This window comes from Aquarana catesbeiana, linkage group LG08 (genome assembly GCF_042186555.1).
Source record: "Aquarana catesbeiana isolate 2022-GZ linkage group LG08, ASM4218655v1, whole genome shotgun sequence".
NCBI lineage: Eukaryota > Metazoa > Chordata > Amphibia > Anura > Ranidae > Aquarana > Aquarana catesbeiana.
The window spans coordinates 305,356,541-305,369,743 of record NC_133331.1 but is presented as its reverse complement, the minus strand read 5'-3'; the positions used below and the strand labels follow the sequence as shown (position 1 = coordinate 305,369,743).

Below are 13,203 nucleotides of genomic sequence, written 5' to 3'. Positions count from 1 at the left end.
CCAAAAACACTTAATCAACAACATCGACATCAGAGGCTTCATAGCTGCTGGTAATCAAGGACTAAATCATTTGATAAATGTCAGACGGTCCACCGAGTCTGTGGACAGACGCGTTCTATTATCAGTAACAAAACCTCCGGCAGCACTGAATGCCCAGTCGGAAAGCACGCTGGATGCAAGGCAGCCCAGAAGCTCAATTGCATACTGGGCAAGTTCTGGCCAGTGGTCTATTCTAATGACCCAGTAAGCCAGTGGATAATCGACTGGAAAGCTCTCCATCTCTGTTTTCGTCCCTAGATAACCGTCCACCACGTGATGTAGATGCTGCCGATGGGATGTGAAAGCTGACAGCCTTGGGTGGTGAGGACTAAAAAAAAAATTGTGAAATGCATCACTTAGGCGGCCGCCTTCTCCACCGCTCCTTTCTTGACCAACAGAAGCCTAAAACCTACGTTTTCCACAACACTGTAACCTACCAGATTTAGGAAAAGCATTAGATAAACTCCTCTTTAAGGTGTCCTCAAAAGATCTGGGGACAGGATGAATTCTGAGACTTTTCCCTTGTAACGGTGGTCAAGGAGGGTTGCCAACCAATAGTGATCCTTCTCTTTTACTGCACGTATTCTTGGGTCCTTTCGTAGGATTTGAAGCATGAGGGAGCCCATGCACTGCAAATTTGCAGAGGCATCATGAGAAGCAGACTCCTCGGGGTCACTGAGGATTATAGTATCCGGAACTGCCTCCTCCCAGCCACCTACTACTCCCAAGGGTTCTGCGGATGGAAAACCATCTCTTACTGTTTGACGTATGTCTTCCTCTGTTTCAATGCCTCCAAAACTGCCAGAATCCTCCTCCTCCCTTCTTGTGTGTTCTTAGGAACAATGGTGTCTGCATAAAGTGGGCCTTGAGAGGAAAGGAAGTCCTCCTCTTCCTCCCGCTGCTCTGCCTCAAGTGCCCTGTTCATAATGCCACACAGAGTCTGCTCCAGCAGGAACACAACAGGGATTGTGTCACTGATGCATGCATTGTCACGGCTTACAATCCTTGTGGCCTCCTCAAATGGTGACAGTACAGTGCATGCAGCCATTGGCATAGGAAAAAAAAGCTGAGCCGGCCTGAGCCTGTCATTGTGCCATACTCACACAGATACTCGTTGACGGCCCTCTGTTACATGTGCAGGCGCTGCAGCATTGCCAAAGTCGAGTACCACCTCATGGGCATTTCACCAATCAGTTTATGGGCAGGTGGAATTCCCTCTGAATTTCAGTCAACCGAGCACTGGCTGTGTATGACCGCCTGAAATGGCTACAGACTCTTCTGGCCTGCTTTAGCAGATCTTCCAGCCCTGGGTACCTATTTAGGAAACACTGCACCACCAAATTGAGGACATGTGCCAGACATGGCACATGTGTCAACGTTCCCTGTCTAAGGGCGGACAGGAAGTTTGTGCCATTATCACACACCACCATTCCTGGCTCCAGCTGGCATGGCATGAACCACCTCTGGTCCTGTCTCTGCAGAGCTACAAGAATCTTTGCTCCGGTGTGGTTCCTGTCCCCTACACACACGCTGAAGCACTGCATTGCACCTTTTAGCCTGACTCATTAAATAGCCCCTTGAATGCTTACTTACTTGTGGTTCATAGGACAATTCAGCAGAGGAGGGCATGGAGGCTAAGAAGGAGGAGAGGGTAGAGCTGACATATCTCGCATCATCACCTCTAGCTGTATGGAGACATGGGGGCACAACAAGCTGCAGCACTGAGCCTGGTCCTGCATCCTTCTGAGTTGCAAGCTTGCTGGACCATGTGTCAGCAGTAACATGGACTTTGTGGCTCACTGCCTTGCCCCAACGATGCCACAACATTGCCTTCCACGTAATGGTACAGAGCTAGAATAGCCCTACATGAAAAGAAATAGTGACTTTGAAACCTGCTATCGTGGTACAGCACATTCTGCAAATTCATGGAAGGGGGCAGAATCCACCAGATGGAAAGGCAGAAGTTGTAGAGCCAGCAGCTTTGACAAACTTGCATTTAGACGCTGGGTATGTGGGTGGCAGAGACGATATTTTTTTTTTCGCTGCAGCAGATGGGGCAGAGAAATTTTTCGGCTATAGTCTACAGCTGGTGATGTGCTGCTGGCAGATGTGCTGCAAGGACCTGGGACATCCTGCGCTATACCATCATCCCTGTCAGTGGAGGCTGCTGAGAGGTCATGAGGTATAACAGGGACAGACTGAGGTGAGTAAGGAGGAGGAACAGATTTGCGGCCCTTTTGTGTGGCTTTCAGGTGCTCTTGCCAACAGGCTGAGTGGTGGGAGGTTATATGCCCTGTCAAGCGTGTGGTACCCAAATGGCTGATGTTTTTGCCACGCTTGATGTGCTTGAGATAAAGTTTGAAAATTGCAACAGTCCGATCAGCTGCACATGTGCTAATATAGGCCCAGACAGCTGAGCTGTAGGAAGTGGGCTGGGAGATAATAGTTCCACAATGTGATGGAATAGGGTGGCTGCTCTCTACTCTTCCATGATGGTTGCCTCGTTGCTGTTGTGCCTCACCCTCACTTTCCTCCTCTGCTCTTTCTGGCACCAAGTCGCTTCAGTGACCTCATTATCATCATCTCCTCCATCCTCATTACCACTGGAGACAACTTGGCAATACGCTGCGGCTGGAGGAACATGAGTGCCAATTTGTGAATCAGTGTTCTCCCCTCTCTGTAGGCTCATGTTCCTGCCTTCCTCAACCTCAGAACCAATATCTGAATCAAGTAATGGCTGTGTATCGTCAAGGAGCAAGTGGCTGATGCTTTGTTCAAATAGCTGACTCCTCCATGCCTGATGCTGAGCTTATGGCAGGAATAGCTGTGGACAAGGAGGTAGGTTTGTCCACTCTGGCAGCAGCAGTGGACTGTGCACCAGTCTCTGCTTGGGTGACGGGGGATGAGAAGGATGAGGATTATTTAGTAAGCCAGTCTACCACCTCCTCTGCATGCTATGGTTGGATAGCATGGGCAACATCAATAAACAGAGGAAACTATGCCCTGCCTGAGGACTGAACACATCCACCTTTTCCTGTGGACACATACGCTGCTGGCCCCCTCACAGTGCCATGGGAACATCTACCTCTCCTTGTTGTCCTCCCAGACATGATGGGGTGATGCTTATTAACACAAGTAATATAGATGTGGAAATGTGTACGTGGATGCACTTTAATCAATTGAAAGTGGTGTTTGGTGCACTTTAACTTGAGTATTCACTACTACACAGACACACTCCACTGATACACTATAATATACTGCAGTAAAACTGCACTGACGCACTGCAATATACTACCATCTCAAATGTGCAGTAACACACAGAAATATACAGTGTTAAACAGCATTTAAAACATTGAAATATACAGCATTAAACTTGCAGTAATGCACTGAACTATACAGCGTTAAACAGAAGATAATGCACTGAAATATACTGCATTAAGCTGCACTAATCCACAGAAATGTACTGCATTAAATGGCACGTAACGCACTGAAATATACGGCATTAAACTTGCAGTAATGCACTGAACTGTACTGGGTTAAACGGAAGATAACGCACTGAAATATACTGCGTTAAACTTGCAGTAATGCACTGAACTATACGGTGTTAAATGGCATGTAACGCACTGAAATATATGGCATTTAACGCAGTACAGTTCAGTGCAATACTGCAAGTTTAACGGAAGATAACACACTGAAATATACAGGGTTAAACTTGCAGTAATGCACTGAACTGTACTGCATTAAATGGATGATAACAAATTGAAATATATGGCGTTAAGCTTGCAGTAATAAACTGAACTGTACTGCGTTAAACGGAAGATAACGCACTCAAATATACAGCGTTCAACTTGCGGTAACGCACTGAACTGTACTGCGTTAAAAGGAAGATAAGCACTGAAATATATGGCGTTAAACTTTCAGTAATGCACTGAACTGTACTGCGTTAAACGGAAGATAACACACTGAAGTATGCCACGTTAAACTTGCAGTAACGCACTGAAATTTACTGTATTAAGCGGGCACTACACTCACACTGACTGAACTATCCCTACATTCACACTAATGTAAAGATGAATGGTCGCACTACACTCACACTGTACTATCACTAGATTCACACTAAACTGATATTCTACACTGACAATAGAATTAGAATAGCACACTAATTGTCTAATAGCACTGAACAAAGCTCTGTTCTATCTCTCTCCATGCCAATATCACACTGAAAATGGCCACTATTGAAAGAAAACTTTTATAGTGTGGGGCGTGACTAATAGCAATGAGCCATAATGGGATAGAGTCCTCATGACAGCGTCCACTCATGGCTTTGACAGTGCTCTGTGCCCTGATTGGGCAAAGCTTTAATTGCTTCAGCCAATCAGGGCCTTCAATGCACTGTGCGGCGGCGCATGGCATTGTGGTCGTTCAGCGGCCCGAACAAATGGTTGAACGTCCTAATAATTTGGTTGTTCGGTGAACGTGCAAACAGCCAATGATCGGCCCAAACTCATGCTCAGGCCGAACCGTTCTCCCATCCCTATGAAGGACGCAGCGGTTGCCCGCTCCTAAACAACCATAACTTTTCACAAAGAATTCAGATCCGTCTGAAGTTATACCAGATGGGTTAGAAAACAAATCTACCCAGTATAACAAATATACGAAACGAATCCCGAAAGAAATTAAACAAATCTCGAAAAACAAACCGGACCAACACAACAAAAACGAATAAACAAAATTATCAATCTAATTATTGCATTCCGAAATTAAACAAAGCAAAATTTTTCAGTGCGCACAATACACTGGTACCTCTACTGCCATGTTACTGTATATTGGAAATGATATCACAATGAAGTATTAATAAAGGTCTGGTGAGGAGTCCTCTTGTAGTGCGACATCCATATAAAATATCCAATTAGGAAAACTAGTAAGTGGTTCTCTATGAGGTAGACAACATCAGCCCGTCACACGGCAAAAAAGGATTACCAGTGCACAAAGCAAGGTCCATAAAGACATGGATGATCGAGTTTGGGGTGGAGGAACTTGATTGGCCTGCACAGAGTCCCAATACTTTTGGTAATATATATAACATATGTATGCTTACATTTATGTTGTTTTTTTTTTTTGGTTTGCCTCTTTATATTATTATAGCTAATATTATTCCTAATATCACCATTAATATTATCAGAATAACCCATTATAGGAACATATATTTATATTTAAGTAGGGGGAATAAAAAAAAATGAAAAAACCCTATTTATTTCAGTGCTGCATATTTATTCACATATATTTCATTTATTTATATTTTTTATTATAACTTTTCATTTGTCAAGTATCCACTCAGGAGTAAAATATGCAAAAAATTAAGAATGCACCAAAAAGAAGCTGTCAATTTATATTAAAAAAATATATAATTAAATAAATAAATAATAATAATAATAATAAATAAATAAAATAGGCTGCATTAATAAAAATTTCCACAAGGTGGTAATCTCACTTTTTGTTCGGGGAATGCCGAGCAGCGAGATGATACCAAACAAAGAACAGAATTGAAGCCCTACAGACAGGAAGTTCCGAGGTCAGAGGTCAGAGGTCAGTCTGGAGAAGGAGGAGAGGAGACGTTAGAGCTGGCAGAGGTAATAAGATATTATTTTCTATTTATACCCGGAAACCCCCCCGTCATGTCCATCCTCTTCCTCCATATTCACTGTGATGTCTGTTTATAGTACATCTCCAACCTAAATATAGTACCATTTATCCAACTGTCCATCCAGAGCCTCTGGTTTATGGACTGGATACATCCTAATTATATCTCCTGATTTTTCTGAGGTGTCACTGTCTATTTCTCCATGGAGGAGTGGGAGTATTTAGAAGGACACAAGGATCTCTACAAGGACGTCATGATGGACAATCAGCCACCCCTCACATCACCGGGTAAGAGGAGACTTTATTGTAAAGTAGAGAGCAGTACGGAGGGTCCACCTAGATCCCCATCATCTGATAAACACCTAGAAACAATGTATTCAGTCAGTGTGTGTGTTTCCTACAGATGGATCCAGTAATGAGAACCCACCAGAGAGATGTCCCCGTCCTCTGTATTCCCGGGATTCCACACAGCAAGGTCACACCATCCTCCAGCATGATCAAGTAGGTGGGACTGAGCATGTAGGCCTAAAAATATTTGCGGTATGGGGTAACATTCCTATATGTCATCTCTTGCTTCTTTTTACAAATGTATTCTTTAATTTTGGGGGGTTTAGAGTGAAAAACTAAAAGGCATTAAAGTTAAGGTTAAAGAGGAAGAAGAAGAGACGTTGGTGAGTGGAGATCAGCAGTCTATGGAGGAGGGTTGTCCTCTGTATTCCCGGGATTCTACATGGGAAGATCACCACTATATAGAGAATGATCAGGTACTATAGATGGGACTGGGCGAAAAACTCAAAAATAATTCTATAAGAGGACATTCTTCTATGTCATCTGTTATTATTGGCCGCAGTGTTTCCAGGTGTTATATTTTATCATCTCTGGAATTTAGAATGAAGAACGGAAAGACATCAAAGTTGAGCATAAAGAGGAAGAAGAAGAGAGGTTGGTGAGTGGAGATCAGCAGTCTATGGAGGAGGGGGAGATGATTATGGGAAGTAAACCGGAGAAATTCTCTCTACATGTGGACACAAGTAAGTCATAAGCACTAAATGAAGAAAGTTCATTTTCTACTTATCTAAGCATAAAGCATGTAGTTACATGGATTAAAATATACCATATGTCCACTGAGTAAAAAAAATATCCAAAGTAGCAGCTGATCCAGAGGAGGACAGAAAAGCCATAATTTATTATGTTAACAGTGTTCCTTTTTTGTTCCAAAAGGCAAATAAGTCCCCAGATCAACATTCTAAAATGATTCTTACAAACTAAAGAAGCTCTTCCAGTCTGCTAGAACAAGTTCCTGTGGAAGACTATGAAAGGTCCATCTCCATTCCTCAATATAACGTCATGTTCCCAACAAATGAGGAGGAGATACTGTACACCATATGAAAGGTCCATCTCCATTCCTCAATATAATGTCATGTTCCCAACAAATGAGGAGGAGATACTGTACACCATATGAAAGGTCCATCTCCATTCCTCAATATAATGTCATGTTCCCAACAAATGAGGAGGAGATACTGTACAACATGTAAAGACTTTATCTACAATTCCTTATCTTTATCCAACTGATGTATCAGAGACAATGTAGAACTTGAGGGCTGCATGTGACCCTGTTGTACTTATTGTGAGGCTCTCAAACATGGGCCGCCGTAGTTGGGAGTTTTCCTTACCTAGATGATTACTCCGGGAATCTAACTGCCATTTGTTGGTTACATTATTTAGTTTAGTTTTTTTCACATTTTCTTTTCACCCTTGTAGTTTGTTTTCTCTCTCTGACCATCTTGCCCAGTGTATACATATGACTTCTGAATACAAGATGTATGAGAACAGATATGACTTATATTAAATATTGCTTTCCAGCAGATGGACGGTGTTTCTGGAATATAAATACATCGGAGGGACATCTTATTATATCTCCAGATTGTAAGGCAGAAGATACTGACATTCCACAATATTCTCCGAAAGTGAACACTTACTGGTTGACAAGATCCGCAGATCCTTCTAATCCTGAGGAACCTTCTGATAAATCCCATACTATGACTTCAGATGTCCATCTAAGATCAATGGATCCTTCTAATCCTGAGGAACCTTCTGATAAATCCCATACTATGACTTCAGATGTCCATCTAAGATCAATGGATCCTTCTAATCCTGAGGAACCTTCTGATAAATCCCATACTATGACTTCAGATGTCCATCTAAGATCAATGGATCCTTCTAATCCTGAGGAACCTTCTGATAAATCCCATACTATGACTTCAGATGTCCATCTAAGATCAATGGATCCTTCTAATCCTGGGGAACCTTCTGATAAATCCCATACTATGACTTCAGATGTCCTTCCAAGTTCTCACAGATCACCAGATCCATCCAATCCCCAGATATCTTCTTCAAGCCATAAGAGGGTTCACACAGGAGAGCGTTCATTGTCATGTTCAGAGTGCGGGAAATCTTTCACTGATAACAGAAACCTTCGTAAGCACCAGAAAATTCACACCGGTGAGCGTCCCTATTCATGTTCAGAGTGCGGGAAATGTTTCACTGATAACAGAAACCTTCGTATGCACCAGAAAATTCACACCGGTGAGCGTCCCTATCCATGTTCAGAGTGCGGGAAATCTTTCATTCAGAAAAGGCAACTTATTGTACACCAGAGAATTCACACAGGTGAGCGTCCCTATCCATGTTCAGAGTGCGGGAAATGTTTCATTCAGAAATCAGTCCTGGTTTCCCATCAAATAATTCATACGGGCGAGCGTCCTTTCTCTTGTTCAGAGTGCGGGAAAGCTTTCCTTAAAAAAGAAACCCTCACTATACACCAGAGAAATCACACAGGTGAGCGTCCTTTCCCTTGTTCAGAGTGCGGGAAAAGTTTCCTTAAAAAAGAAGTACTTATTGCACATCATAGAATTCACACCGGTGAGCGTCCTTTCTCTTGTTCAGAGTGCGGGAAAACTTTCCTTAAAAAAGAATCCCTTATTATACACTACCGAACTCACACAGGAGAGCGTCCTTATTTATGTTCAGAGTGCGGGAAATGTTTCATTGAAAAAAAACATCTTCTTGGACATCAGGTAATTCACACGGGTGAGCGTCCTTTTTCATGTTCAGAGTGCGGGAAATGTTTTAGTCGTAAAAGAGAACTTGTTGAACACCTGAAAATTCACACGGGTGAGCGTCCTTTCCCTTGCTCAGAGTGCGGGAAACGTTTCCTTAAAAAAGGAAATCTTACTAAACACCAGAAAATTCACACCAGAGAGCGTCCTTTCCCTTGTTTGGAGTGCGGGGAAGGTTTCTTTAAAAAAGAAAGACTTTTTGTACACCAGAGTACTCACACTGGTGAGCATCCTTTCTTTTGTTCATAGTGCGGGAAAGCTTTTACTCAGGAAGGAGAACTTGCTGAACGTCAGAGAATTCACACAGGTGAGCGTCCCTATCCATGTTCAGAGTGCGGGAAATCCTTCATTCTTCAAACTGTTGAGTCCATAGAACATCTGGAGGACAGGAAATCGTTTTTCAAAAGGGGTACATCCCGGGAAAGTGATATTTCATTTCTAGGTGGAGTTTGATGGAGCGAGTCTTCCCTTGTCTTCTTCTATTTCTTGGAGACTCTGATGATGGGACATACCAAGAGAACAAATGTTACCCTACGAGCCTCAGATTCTCCTAGGGAGGGGGTCAGATAGTCCCAAGTGGTGTACAAAGCACATCACAGTACATGGGGGTACAGTAAGAATGTTTTAGTTTTTAGGGGTGCGGTGTGATCGGTATAAACCCATAAGGAATAAATTATAGGAACACGGATCTCATATGAAATAGTACTGAGCTAGTCCAATATTTACACCGACAGCACCATGAAAATTGCCCATTGGTGGTCAGTTGGAGAAAAGCTCACATACTATATTACTTAAAAAGTATTGGGTCTCCTGCCTTCACTTCCTGTCTTCTATAGAGACTTCCTGTCTTGGTATAAGTGAGATCACCACCTTGTGGAGCTCAGAAGAACTGCAACCCCGAGAAACATCTCAGACTGTGAACACGGCTTTGTGCTCTCATCTCCACTCCCACCAAGGGGGATAGAAATATACACTATATTGCCAAAAGTATTGGGACACCTGCCTTTACAAGCACATGAACTTTAATGGCATCCCAGTCTTAGTCCGTAGGGTTCAATATTGAGTTGGCCCACCCTTTGCAGCTATAACAGCTTCAACTCTTCTGGGAAGGCCGTCCAGAAGGTTTAGGTGTGTGTCTATAGGAATGTTTGACCATTCTTCCAGAAGCCCATTTGTAAGGTCAGGCACTGATGGTGGACGAGAAGGCCTGGCTCGCAGTCTCTGCTCTAATTCATCCCAAAGGTGTTCTATTGGGTTGAGGTCAGGACTATGAAGGGCAGTCAAGTTCCTCCACCCCAAACTCGCTCATCCATGTCTTTATGGACCTTGCTTTGTGCACTGGTGGGCAGTCATGTTGGAACAGGAAGGGGCCATTTCCCAACTTTTCCCACAACGTTGGGAGCATGAAATTGTCCAAAATGTCTTGGTATGCTGATGTCTTAAGAGTTCCCTTCACTGGAACTAAGGGGCCAAACCCAACCCCTGAAAAACAACCAAACACCATAATCCAGTGGTCATCAACCTTGCCCTCAGGGCCCACTAACAGGCCAGGTTTTATGTATTACCTTGGGGAGATGCAGACTAGAATACTGCAATCACTGAGCAGCAAATGGTATCACCTGTGATGTATTTCAGTTATCCTGCAAACCTGGCCTGTTAGTGGGCCCTTAGGGCAGGGTTGATGACTACTGCCAAAGCAAGGTCCATAAAGACATGGATTAAAGTGGAACTTCACTCTCCCAATCAACATTGATTTTTTTTTAATACTCGTGCTACTGGCATTAGTAAATAGATAGGAAAGTATATCATATTAACTACTTCCTTCCCATGGTACGTACCTGTACGTCCTCGGGTTTGAGTGGTTATACCGGGATGGTGGGTGCACCTACAGGCATCATACTGGTATCATTCTTTTCAGGCAGAGATTCTCTTTCTTGCAGAAGTGATCTGAGTGTCTAATTAGACACTCGATCATTTCTGGGGATGGTGAAATGGGATACCACCCCCCGGTCCCCCGTCTCGCCGCTGCCGCCTCTCCCGGGCTCTTCGGTCCCATCGCCGAGGCTTGGAGCGAAGAGGCCGGCGGTGGTGGCTGCCCTGTTCAGAGAGAGAGGAACTGACGTCGTTCCCCTTTCTCTGTAACCCTGGAAACCCGAAGCGTCAAGTAGTTTGTCACTTACGGTTCCGCCCCTTCGTTTACCTGGCCGCCAGCGGCCAGGAAAGTAGCCGATCGGACCGATCTCTGATCGGCTGCATGGGAGGGCCAGAGGAGAGATTTGGGGGTCTATTAGATAAAGAGGACCTATTATGGCCCATGCTGTCACAAGGGATGTTGTTCATCCCTTGTGATAGCAATAAAGTCAGTGCAAAAAAAGTGTAAAAAAAATTAAAAATTGTGCATAAAATAAGTAATAAAAACAAAATTTAAAGTGCTCCCTTTTAAAATTTAAAGTGCCACGGAACACCTGTCCATCCCCATGTGGGCAAATACCGTATGCAAATACACCCATGTTCATAAATCTTAAGTTTGTTTTCCATTCGTTTGATTTTTTAATAATTATAAATATTTGAATATATAAATACTAAATGTATACATACTATTAAAATCAAACTGTTGTTTTTCATTACATTTGTTTCATTCTTTAGCTAAAATATAATCTGTATGATAATAGAGAAATGAGTCCATTGTGTATTGATAATGATATTAACCGCTTCAATACCGGGCACTTATACACACTTCCTGCCCAGACCAATTTTCAGCTTTCAGCGCTCTCGCACTTTGAATGACAATTACTCAGTCATGCTACACTGTACCCAAACAACATTTTTAGCATTTTTTTCACACAAATAGAGGTTTTTTTTGGTGGTATTTAATCACCAATGGGGTTTTTTATTTTTTGCGACATAAGTGAAAAAAATTTTGACCAAAAAAAAAAAACACTTTTTTCTAGTTTCTATGATAAAATTTGGCAAATAAGTCATTTTTGTTCATAAGTTTGGGCCAAAATTTATACTGCTACATATCTTTGGTAAAAAAAATAACCCAAATTAGTGGATATTATTTGGTCTTTGTGAAAGTTATAGAGTCTACAAGCTATGGTGCCAATCATTGAAAATTGATCACACCTGATGATCTCATTTCTTGAGGCTCTAAAATGTCAGGAAAGTACAAATGCCCCCGAAATGACCCCTTTTTGCAAAGTAGACATTCCAAGGTATTTAGTAAGAGGCATGGTGAGTTTTTTGAAGTTGTAATTCTTTCCCACAATTCTTGGGGAAATTAAACATTTCTCAGACACAGCATATTCATACTTCTAATTACACCCCAAAATACATTCTGGTGCGCCTCCCGAGTATGGCGATACCACATGTGGGAGACTTTTACACAGCCTGGCCACATAGAGAGGTCCAACATGCAGGGAGCACCATCAGGTGTTCTAGGAGCATAAATTGCACATAAAATTTCCTAATGACCTATTACACATTTGAAGGCCCTGGAGCACCAGGACAATTGAATTACCCACAAAATGACCCCATTTTGGAAAGCCAACACCCCAAGGTATATTCTATAAGGCATAATGAGTCTTTTCAGCAGTTAATTTTTTTCCACAAGTCTTTGGAAAACGTGGAAAGAAAATGAAAATGTATTTTTTTTTTACTGAAAGTGGTCAATATATAGGATATTTCTAACATATAGCATGTACATAGCAAAAATTACACCCCAAATACATTCTGCTACTCGTCCTGAGTATGGCGATACCACATGTGTGAGACTTTTACACAGCCTGGCCACAAAGAGAGGCCCAACATGCAGGGAGCACCATCAGGCGTTCTAGGAGCATAAATTACACATAAAATTTCCTAACAACCTATCACACTTTTGAAGGCCCTGGAGCACCAGGACAATGGAATTACCCACAAAATGACCCCATTTTGGAAAGCCAACACCCCAACGTATATTCTATGAGGCTTTTGAAAGGTTTATTTTTTTACACAAGTCTTTGGAAAACATGGAAAGAAAATGAAAACTTATTTTTTTTACACAAAGTTGTCAATTTATAAGATATTTCTAACACGTAGCATGTACATAGCAAAAATTACACCACAAAATACATTCTGCTACTCATCCCGAGTATGGTGATACCACATGTGTGAGACTTTTACACAGCCTGGCCACATAGAGAGGTCCAACATTGAAGTAGTACCTTCAGGCGTTCTAGGAGCATAAATTACACATCTCATTTCATTCCTTCCTATCACACTTTTGAAGGTCCTGGAGCACCAGGACAATGGAATTACCCACACTCTGATGGGCTGGTGACATGTACTCAGGTAATCTGATGGGCTGGTGACAGATACTCGGGTACTCTGATGGGCTGGTGACAGGTACTTAGGTACTCTGATG

At 42.6% G+C, this 13,203-nt stretch overlaps 1 protein-coding gene across 1 annotated transcript in view; it reads left to right on the top strand.

The window, feature by feature from the left end:
* Positions 1–5,270: 5,270 nt before the first annotated feature.
* LOC141105166 (uncharacterized) overlaps positions 5,271–13,203 on the top strand; it is a 31,581-nt gene continuing 23,648 nt past the window's right edge. Inside the window, 6 exon segments of the mRNA XM_073595057.1 lie at positions 5,271–5,669; positions 5,863–5,967; positions 6,083–6,180; positions 6,294–6,443; positions 6,569–6,710; positions 7,543–9,080. Of these exon segments, the coding sequence (XP_073451158.1) occupies positions 5,883–5,967; positions 6,083–6,180; positions 6,294–6,443; positions 6,569–6,710; positions 7,543–9,080 (2,013 nt within the window). The 5' untranslated portion in view covers positions 5,271–5,669; positions 5,863–5,882.